This window comes from Nyctereutes procyonoides, unplaced genomic scaffold, assembly GCF_905146905.1.
Source record: "Nyctereutes procyonoides isolate TBG_1078 unplaced genomic scaffold, NYPRO_anot_genome, whole genome shotgun sequence".
Classification (NCBI taxonomy): Eukaryota; Metazoa; Chordata; class Mammalia; order Carnivora; family Canidae; genus Nyctereutes; species Nyctereutes procyonoides.
Genome location: NW_026575135.1, coordinates 18,749,408 through 18,762,709, shown reverse-complemented (window position 1 = coordinate 18,762,709; position 13,302 = coordinate 18,749,408). Strand labels below are relative to the sequence as shown.

The following is a 13,302-nucleotide window of genomic DNA, read 5'->3' as shown; positions in this document are numbered from 1 at the left end:
TTCAGACTGGCCTTTGCACTTGAAATAGTTCATGATAACCAAGCTGCATAAAGCAAGATGTTGAGAAACCAAGAAAAAGCAATGGCTAAGGGGTTTAGAAATTAAGAAGTGTTTGGAGTATCACAGTATCAGGAAGAAAGAAGTTGAACCCCAAGGCCAGTAAACACCCCAGGATTTCAGCTAGTAACAATGAAGAATAAATACTAGGAATAAGGGCAAACCAAAAATAGGCCGGGTCTTATAAAAACCAAAACCATGCCTGGAATCATCTCAATTCTGGATTGGATTAGGTGATCTTTTCCTAGTCTAACTGCCTTCTTGGAGAGAAAGAAATCTTCTCTGAAGAAAGATAATGCCTCTACATTTTTTTTCATCTCCAATTATATCAATAAAATTTAACAGGTATATCAGGAAATAGGACCAAATAATAAGAAGAGAAAAGGAGGGACAGAAGAAGGAAAGCAGGCAGGCAGGCAAAAAATGAGGAAGGGAATAAAGGAGGAAAGAATAAAGGAAAGAAGAAAAATAGACAATAGAAACAGACCCACAGATGATTCAAATCTTGAAGTTATTAGACATGACTTTAAAAGAGGAACATTGGGCAACCTAGTGTCTCAGGGGTTTAGCGCCGCCTTCAGCCCAGGGCGTGATCCTGGAGACCCGGGATCGAGTCCCATGTCAGGCTCCTTGCATGGAGCCTGCTTCTCCCTCTGTCTGTGTCTCTGCCTCTCTCTCTCTCTCTCCTCTCTGTGTTTCTCATGAATAAATAAGTAAAAATCCATAAAAAAAATAAATAAAAGAATAATATTTATGTGTTCAAAAAATAGATGAAAAGATACAGAATATTACCAGAGAACTAGAAGCTATGAAGGAAAAAAGGAAGACAACAGAGTCTAAAAATGAAAAATAGGACAACTGAAATTAACTCAATAAGACAGATGGAGCAGGATATTAGACACAGCAGAAGGTAGGTTAATGAACTAGAAGAAAGGGTAGTAGTAGTAGTAAATAGCAATAAATATTCAGACTGAAACACAGACAAAAAAAAAGACTAGAAAATAAGAAGTAAACCTAAGAGATATATGGAATATGTTGAAAATGTCTAGCATACGTATAATTGTTGTCTTGGAATGTGAGGAAAGAGAGAATAAGCAGAAACAATATTTAAAGGGATATTATGGTAGAATCTCTCCAAACACATTTCAATTCACAGATTCATGAAGTTGCATGAACTCTGTGAATTACAATCAAGATAAACCCAAAGAAAACCTCACGTCAGTACAGCCCAGTAAAACTGCTGAAGACCAGAGCAAAGATAAAATCTTAAAAGTAGCTAGAGGAAAGAAAACACATTACCTCCAAAAGAGCAACAAAAAGTCAAGCAGCTGACTTAATAGAAACAATGGAAGCCAGAAGACAAATCATGGCTAGCTAGAATTCTACACCTCAAAGTTAAAGATGAAAAAACAAAATTTCAGACAATTGGAAACTGGTCTCTAGCCAATCCCCAGTAAAAGAAAGGCTCTTTGGGCAGAATGAAAGTGTCATAAACAGAAGAACAGAAATGCAGGAAGGAATGAAAAGAAATGAAAAGTATAGATATGTGAGTAAATCTAAATGAAAAATGACAAAAGGGCCAGGAATATCCAGGGAAATCTGAAAGAATAAGAACAAAGTTGAAAGATTACACGACTAGGTATCAGGTCTTATAATAAAGTTTTAGTTATTGAGACAGTGATATTGGTTTGTGGATATGCAACTGGAAGATAATGAAAAGTCTAGGAATAGATTTCTAGTATATACAATGATTAATTTATGACAAAATTGACACCATAGCATGGGGAGAGGATGGTGAGGATGATGGACTTTTTAATAATGGTCCCGAATCAACTGGTTATCCATATGGGCAGAAAATGAATCTAGATCTTAACTCATATCATACATAAAATCAACTTCCTGTGGATTCTATATCTAAATGTGAAAGAGAAAACAAAACTTCTAAAAGATAAGATAGAAAATATTTCCATGAGGGTGGGTGGGCGAAGATGTTTAAACAGAACACAGATATACTAATCATAAAGAAGACAAACTGGACTACCCTAAAACTAGGAATTTCTGTTCTTCAAAGTATATCATTAAGAGAGTGAAAGTATAAGTTCAAGAATGGAAGACTGGGAGAAGATATAAATAATACATATAACCATCCAAGGATTCATATGCAAAATTTAAAAAGAACTTCTACAAATCAATGAAAAACAGGCAGAGAATCCAAGTAGAAAAATGGGCAAAAGACTTGAACAGGAAATTTGTAAAAGAGGGTATCAAAATGGCCAGTAAAGATATGGAAAGGTACTCAACTTCATCAGTCATCAGAGAAATGTAAATTAAAACTCAAATGAGATACGACTATACACCCACTAGATTGGCTAAAATTAAAAAGCTGACAATACCAAATGTTGGTGACCATGTGAACCAACTGGAACTCTCAATCACTGCTGGTGGGTGTGTAAATTGGTACAACCACTTTAGAAATCTGTTTGGCAGAGTCTACTCAAGCTGAACATATGCATACTCTGTGACTCAGAAATTCCACCCCTACGTATGCACCCAATAGTAATTTGCACATATATTCACCAAAATACATCAAATACCTAGAAATAGACCAAACACAGTATGTGCAAGAATTCCAGACAGAAAATTATAAAACATTTCTAAGAGAAATTCAAGATGACCTTGGTGAATGTAGGGATATACAAAATTCATGGACTGGAAGACTATTAGTAAGTCAATTTTTCCTAAAGCGACCTACAAATTCAGTAAAATCCCAATAACAAACCAGGGCAGATTTGTGTATATGTGTGTGTAAACTGACTCACTGCTCCTTTCTCCAGCTCTGAGGCTGCTGTGCTAAAGGAAAAGAAGCACATTTGTCAAGCACCTATTGTGTGTTTGGCACCCTATAAGATACTTTTCTCTGCTTTACTTTATCTAATCCTTATAAACCTTATAAATGAGATATTATTACCCCAGTATTGATAAGAAACAATTTCTAAAAGGTCAAATGCCTTGCCCAATGTCATTGTATCACTATCACTATGTCACCTGATTTAGCTGTATATAGCAGTAAATAATTATCAGTGACTTAGAGATAATTGATTTTTCTCTCATGTAAAAGATGTCCATGGGTAGGCAGGGCATGGGTGCTATGGCAGCTCCACAGTGTAATCAGGGACCCAGCTCCCATCTGTATGCAACACTACCCTAGAATGAGGTTTCCTTCTCATGGTCACTTCTTAATCCAAGATGGGATCTAGCCATCCCATCCATATTCCAGCCAACAGAAAGGAGAAGGGAAGAGAAGTCCAAGCTCTCTTCTTAAAGGAGTCTTCCAGAAGTCCCATATAACACTCCTACTTATATTCCTTGGCCAGACTTAGAATCCTGGCCTTATCTAACTACATGTCCCTTTCAGCTGCATGGCAACATACCTACTTAAAAACCAGAGTTGTGTTACTGAGGTAGACTGGGGGGCCAGGGATGTTGGTATGGATGACTAGTCATCTTTCAGAGTCTCCCAGTTGGGAAGTGGTGGCCAAAATTCAAATCTAGTGAGTGCCCTTACTACTTATGATCCTCCATGGGCTATCACACCCTTCCTCCGGATCCCATGTTCCTCTGCTACACTACTTGTCCCCCATTGAATTCCTAGGGCAGCAGTAGGGAACAACAGCCTCGTGGGGAAGGTGGGAGGCAGAGGCACTGGCATTGTGAAGGATTACCTCTCCAGGGAGTATGCCTGCTTTTCCACGACCCCTTCCCTTCCTCTTCTCTAGAGCCCAGAGCTTCTCTAAAAGTTCTACATTTTTTGTCAGGGAGCTAACATGGCAGTGACAATGGGATGGATGCAATTTTTCCTAGGTCATTGGCCCTACATTGAGGACTCACTTGATTGGTGTTTCTTTCACTTCTGCCATCTTGAATAAATAGTCATGGGTGGTTGCAGAAGCCTCTTGTCAGAAAACATTACAAAACTCTTCCAAAGAATGAACCTGTGCATTTGATTGGGGGGTTGGGCCACCTCTGAGGTCCCCAGTGATTCCAGGGTTTTGTGAACATCTCTAACTGGTGCTTGGGTTCAGCTCTGTGTCTCAGTGGGAAAATGGGAAAAATGTCCAGAGAGGCTGAGCCATCACCAGAGGAACCTGGCTATAGTGGTAAATCCTCACAATGGAAACAAACCTAAGAGGACTCTGAAAAGTGAAAGCTGACAATGGAAATCACCAATGTCAAAGAGTTCCTATGGGGGAGCAGAGTGGTAATGGGGAATCTCAGTGGGGAGAATGAGCCCGACAGTAGAGCCAAAGCCAGTGCCCAGAGACTGTCCTCATGAGGTTCCAGAAGACCGAACTCTGGATGTGCTCAGGGAAGTCTGAAGGTCTGCACTTATCCCATCACTGGAAATTCCAACAGGAAGAGACAGATGAATGTCCTCTGGAGTCCCATTACCTTATTATTCCTCCTACCAGAGCTCTCTTGGGCGCCCATGAAAGGGTTGGGCTGGCAGGACTGGCAACAGGTATATGGAAGGGGGAACCTCAGAGAACACAGTCCAAGAGGGGCCACTGTTCTGTCTGATTCTGCACCTTTCTCTGCCATGAGTCACCTTTATTCTGGGGATTCCAAGGTTTAACATTATGACCATATCACACAGCTCACTGTAAGAACCCAGTACTGTATTTACACAGAGCCAGAGAACGTAGATGCGAAAGGACCCCAGGAGTTAGCTGGTCCAAATCTCTCATTTTCACTTGGGAAACTGAGGCTGGGGTGGGGGTGGGGTGAGAAGGACTAGCAGTGGAGGTAGATTAATTGGTGGGAATACCAGGATTTGTGCCAGATCTCTTGATCACCAGACCCACGCTCTCCTGTTATGTCACCTACTGGCAGTGACCCCACTGAGATAGAAAGGGCTGATTTGGGTGCATTCTGTTCTAAGTTTGTCACAAGTCTTGGGGGGAGACCTTGAGGGGGAAGGAGTTCTGGGTAGGGAATCAGCAGTCCTGGCTTCAGGTCCTGGAGCAGTCCCTGTCCTTCTGGGTGACTGTATTAGTTTCCTAGGGCTGCCATAACAACTTCCACAAATGGGGGTGGCTCGAAATAACAGAAGTTTATTCTTTCCCGGTTCTGGAGGCCAGGAGTCTGCAATTAAAGTGTCGGGGGGCTGGTTCCCTCCGGGGGCTCTTAGGGAGAATCTATACCATGCTTCTCTCCTCGCTCCTGATGGCTGCCGGCAGTCCCTGGCATTCTTTTTCTTGTGGACGTATCTAGTTTCTGTCTGTGGCATCATATGACCATCACCATGTGGCAAATATCCCCCTGCCTTTCTCTCTTTTGTTAAAAGATTTTATTCATTTATTTGAGAGGGAGAGAGAAAGAGAGCACAAGCAGGGGGAGGGGCAGAGGGAGAGGGAGAAGCAGACTCCCCGCTGAGCAAGGAGCCTGACACGGGGCTCATCCTAGGACCCTGAGATCATGACCTGAGCAGAAAGCAGACGCCTAGCTGGCTGAGCCACCCAGGTGCCCCTCCCTCTAACTTTCTCTTAGAAGACCCTCGCCGTTGGATTTAGGGTTTACCCGGGCAGTCCAGGAGGATCTTATCTCAAGATCCCTAAATTAATTACATCTGCAAAGACGCTTTTTCCAAATCGGGTCACATTCACGGCTTCCAAGGGTTAGGACACTGGCATATCTTTTTAGGGGTTGCTATTTAACCAACTACAAAAATCTTGGGTGTGTCCCTTCCCATTTCTGCTGCTTAGCTTTCCTAAGGAAGGATGGCAAGAGCTCACTGACTGGATTCTACAAGTGTCTGCTTGTCTTCACGGACACTGATGGACCCCAAAATCTAGGCCTCAGCTCAGCAGCCCATGAAGGCTGACCACAGTCCCCAGGAGTCATGTATGGCACAAATTCAAATTCAAGAACCATTTCCCACGTCTCTTGACCTTCCTTTGACCATAGACTCTTGGAGATTAGTTGGGGAACTAGGCTGTGGTCAGACTATAAATAAGAATGTTTTATTCAACTGCAGGCCCCATGCCCCAGGAAAAGAGCATGCAACCACAGCACGTGAAGGGGCACCTGGCTGGCATGGTGGTTGAGTGTCTGCCTTTGGCTCAGGTCGTGGTCCTGGGACCCCGGGATCTAGTCCTGCATTGGATTCCCCACAGGGAGCCTACTTCTCCCTCTGCCTGTGTGTGTGTGTGTGTCTCTCTCTGTGTCTCTCATGAGTAAATAAAATCTTTAAAACAAAAACAAAACAAAACAAAACAAAAACCAGAGCATGTGCAGAGGACAGGCTGAGCGTGGAAGGAGCTTGATAAACACAACCTGTTCAGGGCCAGGACCCGCGGGAGGCAAGCAAGGTGTGTAACTGAACAGGGGGCCAAATACCTCAGGCATCCAAATCAATGATATTTCAAAAAAATCAAAACGAATGCAAAAAAAAAATGATGAACAATTTTAAATAAAGACAAGATCCAGGCTTGCAATTGTGGGATTAAAATCACTTGGTTCACCCTAATCCCAGTCCTGTGAATCTTTTTTTTTTTTAAGATTTTATTTATTCATTAGAGACACAGAGAGGCAGAGATATAGGCAGAGGGAGAATTAGGCTCCCTGAGGGAAGCCCAATGTGAGACTGGATCCCAGGACCCCAGGATCATGACCTGAGCCAAAGGCAGATGCTCAACCGCTGAGCCACCCAGGCGTCCCCCATTGTGGATTTTTTTTTTTTGCATGTTAATTTTGAATTTTAAAAAATATTGCATTATAATACTTTTCTCCTTAATGACTGAGGTTTTTAACAACACTTTAAATTTTGCCCTCATGCTCTGCACTGGCCGTGTGACTTACAACAGGAGGGGTCAGAGCTGTTTAGTTTGGACATGACTTGTGTGGGCCCTGAGGAGAAGTAGTAAGTCCTCTACTACTAGAAGGATCTGAGAAGCTGATAGGAGGTTGGTCTAGATAATCTGTAGGAGAACCCTAAAGCCTCTGATTTCAAGAGGCAGATGCCCCAGATTTTCCCGCATAACTTCAAGCATCTTGTAACCTCAGGATGATGTAGGAAATGCAGTCTCTTGCTTCAAACATCTCAGAGGCAAGGACTGTGTGTCGTGGAATTTTGGAAGCTGTCCCATGCCAGGAGCCTGGCTCTGCTCTAATGGTACTATTATATCCTGAGAGGCCCATGAGTGGGTCACCCACACTATGGGGTGAAGTGAACACCCCCAGGAATAGTCACAAAGTGTTATATTCCCAGGCACAGAGCTATGGGAGTGAGGTCAGCCTCCTCACCAATCCCAAATAAAAACCACTAAAATGAAAAAAATAAAATAAAATGAAAATCAGTGACCTGGGAGATGTTGTTATAAAGTCAGAGCACCTCCTCCAAAAGACACTGCAAAAAAATGATCTTCCCAAAACGCAGTCCTGTGTCTTGCTCACATCCATGCATGGCTCACCCACCCTGCAGCGTCCACGCTCCTTAGAACAACATTCAAGACCCTTTGCATGGCATCTTGCAACTCTTATGCCCCAAAGCCTCACAGATCTTTTTTTTTTTTAAATATTTTATTTATTTACTCATGAGAGACACAGAGAGGCAGAGACACAGGCAGAGGGAGAAGCAGGCTCCCTGCGGGGATCCTGATGTGGGACTCGATCCCAGGATCCCAGGATCACAACCTGAGTCAAAGGCAGATGATCAACCACTGAGCCACCCAGGTGCCCCCAGCTTCACAGATCTTTTTTTTTTAATTTTTATTTATTTATTCATGAGAGAGAGAGAGAGAGAGAGAGAGAGAGAGAGAGAGAGAGAGACCCAGGCAGAGGGAGAAGCAGGCTCCATGCTGGGAGCCCGACGTGGGACTCGATCCCGGGACCCCGGGGTCATGCCCTGGGCTGAAGGTGGCGCTAAACCGCTGAGCCACCAGGGCTGCCCCAGCTTCACAGATCTTGAGTGTAATCATTTCTGTCTTTGGTCCCCCTGAAGTCCTCAGTTCAGTTACTATGCTGCCTGCTTGCATGAAATTATTTTTTTTAGTTTTTGCATTTTCCTAAGGTTTTCTATTATTTTGAGATTAAATCTAGAGTGTCCCTGGACTCGAGTCTCTGCTAACAAACTACAAACTTTGATGCCTTTAAAAATAACGCTTACTGAAATGAAATGAGTTGTTTCTGCCCATTATTCCACATCTCACAAAACTTTCTATATGCTCATCGATTTTTGTATGAAAATAATTTCTTCCAACATTTTCTAGCCAGAGTGTTTTTCCAGCATTCCCCAGGTGCCAGCATGATCTAAAGAGTTGTTTACAAAATGTGTCCTCATGATTTGCCATTTTTTGGAGAAATCAATAAATCATTCTTATAGAGCTGGCTCTGATTGAGATTGAATAATGGATAAAAAATTATATATATAAATATATATAAAAATATACATATATAGCTTTGCCATGAAGTTTAATTCCTTTAATGGAACCGGAGTTGGGTGGAGAAATGAACAGTCTGAGCTCAGAGAAGACGAAGGAGAATTGTGTGCACTGCTGGCCTTGATTCTCGCTGGTGGTTAGAACTAAGAGACAGATATAATCATCTTCATTCACCAGGGCCGCCATCCCCGGATTCTTGATAACACTTAACACTGATAGGTAACAGTGGACTTCTGAGGTGTTTTTATATATGTCACAGTGCCTGGTTCTCTTGCAGCAGTCTGAGATAAGCAGGGAGGGGTTAGTAAGGCCCATGACAACATGCAGAGCACCCTGTCCAAAGTGCTGCTCCCGGTAAGGACAGCACTGAGGGGCCAGGCATCACACCAGCCACACTGCACAATCTGCCACCAGAGGAGGGTATTTTTACTGCTACTATGCAGATGAGGAAACTGGCTCAGACAACTCAAGCTCAAGGTCACACAGCTGGTACGTAGCAAAACTGGGGTTCAAGCCAGTCTGGCTGGTCTCCTGCACATGTTTCCCAAAGTCTACGTGAGTCCTCTCCTCTAGGCTGACAGGAGCATCAGTGAGACTGAGAAATGACATTCCACATCAGAGGTCCATGGAGTGAAAGCCTGACAGAGTCTGAAAGGCAGGCTGTACTTGATGCTGTAAAAATCATGACTCTGTCGCTTACATGGACACTGTGTTTTGTGCTTACGAAGCACTCTTACCTCATTTGATCCTCAAGTTCTTTAGGGGGCATGCAGTGGAGGTCTGGCTATCCCCATTTAGCAAGCTCAGAGAGGCCAAGTGATTTGCTCAAAGTCACAGAGCAAAGGCAAGAACAAGATCTGGGTGCTTTGTACCAACATCATCAGACAAGATGATCAAAAGAGGTAGGCCTGGGGGCTGAAGTGGGCAGACCATGGCACTGACCTTTCCTGAGATGGTCTTGATCTGCTTGGAGCTCAGGGGCTCGAAGTCCACGCCAATGTAGCCCTCCATGGCAGCAAGCAGATTCTTCCGGAGACAACGGGATGAGTTGGCTTCTGTGTGCACCTGCTCCCACCAGGAAGGCTCATACCAGCCCGGGATGATCCATTGGTATTTGCTACCATACATGTTCTCCTCATAGGCCTGTAACAGATGGATTGGCCATGAAGGTACCAAGAGTTAAACATTTGTTCAAGGCTTTGTGCCCTGTGAGACAGGTGGAGGGGGCTCAGACATCCTCTTACCAGAGGGTTTATTAATTTTTCTATTATTTGTTATCTCTTTTCATTATCTCTCAAAAGAACCAAGGTGGTTTACTGGAAACATATAGAATAAAATAATAAACACTGAAATAAAAATTTAAACATGAGGGCTTGACCAAAGCCAAATAAGGACACTATAAGAAAACTATAGACTGGTATCTCTGATGAACATAGTTGCAAAAATTCTCAACAAAATATCGGCCAGATGAATTCAAGAACACACTGAAAAGATTATATGCTGTGACCAAGTGGCCTTTATCCCTGGGATGCAAGGATGGTTCAACACACACAAATGAATAAAAGTAATATATCACGTTAGTGGAATTAAAGATAGAAATCACATGATCATTGCAACAGGTGCTCCCTGTGTACTGTGATGAGCTGTGCACGTCTTATAACATGATGTTAAATGACCCCTCAGTTCATTTCTGGAAGGTCATGAACACATGGAGAAACAATTCATGTTACAGCCCTTTGCACTCCTTGGCCTACAACAGACACAGCACAGAGGTCAGGAGGATGTGGCAGGGGAGCCTGCAGTATTGCTTTGGACTCCAGGAAGGTTCTGGTTTCCCTCCACTGAGGCTCTGGGATGCTAAGCCAGGCTCTGCCCCCACAGCAGGGTAGGCCAGAGACTCTAAGTGCATCTGTATATTAGAGAAAAGTTACTGTCAAGTCTGAGAGTTGGGGGAGAGCTCCTCCCATTCCAATATCTGGGAGGTGACTCTTCTAGAATTCTCTTAACACCTAAGAAAGCCCATCCCGCAGTGTGGAGCATCTCACTGGGATAAATGTGAGTTAAATTGTTTGTTCCTTAATGTAACCTCAGATCCCATCTCCATGGCCTCTGCTCATTAGTTCAGTGAAGCCTCTGGAGATTAAACTGAAATTATTTAATGAAAGAGTCCTTCAACTGCCTTGAGGCAGCGATCACACTGCCTTTTCTCTAGACTCCTCTGATGATATGAGGCGTTCACCTCCCCAATTATAGATAATATATTTTTCATAATGCAGCCTCAGATCATAGTCATTTTTCCAGCAGCTACATTATAATCTTGTCCCCATCACAATTGTTGTAGAAAACACAGACAGCCCTCATATTCTCATTGCATGATAACATCCCAGTTCAACAAAGGCAGGCAATCTCCTGGTCTTCCCTCTAAAGAATGGGGTTTAGTCCCAGGAAACTTTCTTCTAAAGAATAGATAATCCAAGATCTGTCTGGGGGCTAGACTTTTGAACAAAAGGCTCATCCCAGGGATTCCAGGTCACTGTATCAACAGCAGAACTTGTGAGACTTTACAACTCACATCCTTTATTGAAAGGTAGGAACTCAGATGTCTTGAGCCCCTATTATGTGCTTGGCCAATTCTACACATTCTCTTATTTCATTTTCACAACAATCCTATGAGGTATGTGTTATTATTTATATCTTATAAATGGAGAAATTGGGGCTCAGGGATCAAAGGATTTGCATATATATATATATGTATATATATATATACAGCTAAGTCAAGCGGACAAGATTCAAAGTCCATTTTTGGAAGTTCCCCTCTTTCCCTAGCAAAATAAGTACAACAATACTTTTTGGAAGCTTTTTCAATCGTAAAAGGTTGAGGCAAGAAGACAGCCTCACTTATTAGGAAAGTATATTAAGGAACGTATATTAGGTGAGGGAGCTGGAACATTCCATCCAGGAACGTATGTAAAGTAGGAGTTAATAGATAAGAGGCCTTCTAATCTGCAGAGGCAGATCTGCATTACTATCCCAGGACAAAGATCTTGTGATAATGTAGAGGCAGCCCAGAGCAGGAAGTCAGGAGCCTCCCAGGGATCTGCTGTGACAGCTCTCTGACCTGCCCTTGTCTCATTAGGAGCTGTTCTTGTGAGTGAATTTTCCAGAAAAGTGAAGCTTCGTCCATTTGAGTGACAACAGATTTTGTTTAGAATGTTATTCAGTTTTGTGGAAGATAAACATTTTCCTACTGACCACATAAAAAAAGATTACAGTCAAGCAGCACCAGATTCTCTGCCACCTGCCAGCTGGGTGACTCTGGCACACAACCCCTCAGGTCTCACTTTTCCCATCTATAGCCTGTGGAAAGGAAAGCCTAGCTCACTGGGTTGGCGTAAGCATTAAATGGGATAATCCGTGCACCATGCCTGGCCATCACTACATTCGGAAACATTTTAGCAAGCTCCTTCTCGTTCCCTTCTCCTCTCCGTAATGCACGACTTTATCCTGAACGCCAGTCACTGTTATGGCCTGTGCACAGTAACGCTGTTGGGTCTCAGGTGTCACTTTTCACTGCCATCGAGTCCCTGTCCTCTCTGAATTTGCTGCTTTTAAACTGCTATGGCTTGGAAAGCAGGTGCCTGGGTTGTTAAGCGTATGTGTAGAGCAAAAGTCAATAGGCTTCGAGTGAGTGTCTAAGAGGCTCCCAGGCAAAGTAAGTAGACTGGTTCAAATATACCCTCCAGCGTCTAAAGGAACTGAGGGGAAGGCTCTGGTCTTCTGTTCTGCAATTCCCATGTTCAGAGGGGCTGAGGTTGTTACACACATAAGCTGGGGGGGAGCTCCTTCGCCAGAGGGGGAGTGTTTATAGGGTGGGGTCCCCTCTTCCCTGGGTCCTCGCTGCTTAGCACAGTGTCTGGTGTGCACAGCGCACCTGAGAAAAATGGGTGTGGGGCGACTGAACGCATTTCCAGTTTCCTCGGTCACCTTAGTTTTTCCCTCTCTCTGCCTCTGGTAGGAATGTGATCTCAGGACCTGTGGCCACCAGTGAGCCCTGCCATGTGGTGACGGGCAGTCCTGAGCTCACCTTCTTCAGCCTCAGGGATCACTTTGGTTCTTATTAGCTGCAGACAGGTAACCATGACGTAAATTATTTTTAAACATCCAGTTTCTGCTTTTCATGATGTTTCCTTTCGCCTCCTCCCCTCCACACGCAAGAGGGACATTTCCCTTTTCCTAATCCAGTCACATCAATGACAGTAATGAACCCTCACATCAGGAAGGCAGTTCAGAGTTGGGATGACGGTCTCCTTCTGCAACCTTAATTTCAGCCTCTTGCCAACCCCGTGAGGCCGATGGGGTGAGGACTGCTGACTCCATTTTAGAGGTGAGGGAGCTGGAGACCAGAGCTGTCAAGTGACCTGCCTGAGGTCACACAGCTGGTAGAGCTAAAACCAGAACCCAGGCCAGAGTGCTTGAGAATTTAGAATAGACCCCTCCCGGGGGTGGGGGGGGGGCTGGAAGAGAAGACAAAAGCGAGGAGACATGCTCATTCTGTGCTGAAGCCCAAATGAACATTTTGCCACAGGGCTATAAATAGGCCTTGCATTTGCTGGAGTCTGCGCTTCCATTGGGTGGCGGTTCCAATCTCAAGAACACAGCAACATGCTGCAAAGTTTGCACTGCAGCATTTGGATGGCAAAGATGCGGTTGTTTCCATCTGATCTGCACTCTGACCCTGACACAGCCAGGAAGGCTCTTTCCTGGGGCCTCTGCTCTGAGCGGCTCCTCCCTCTGTCACATGCCAGCC

General features: G+C 43.9%; 1 protein-coding gene across 1 annotated transcript in view; it reads right to left on the bottom strand.

The window, feature by feature from the left end:
* The window catches only part of GABBR2 (gamma-aminobutyric acid type B receptor subunit 2), a 348,476-nt gene that overhangs the window by 143,478 nt on the left and 191,696 nt on the right, over positions 1-13,302 (bottom strand). Inside the window, exon 6 of the mRNA XM_055301415.1 lies at positions 9,438-9,638. Coding sequence (XP_055157390.1) covers positions 9,438-9,638 — 201 coding nt within the window. The remainder of the gene's footprint in view (positions 1-9,437; positions 9,639-13,302) is intronic.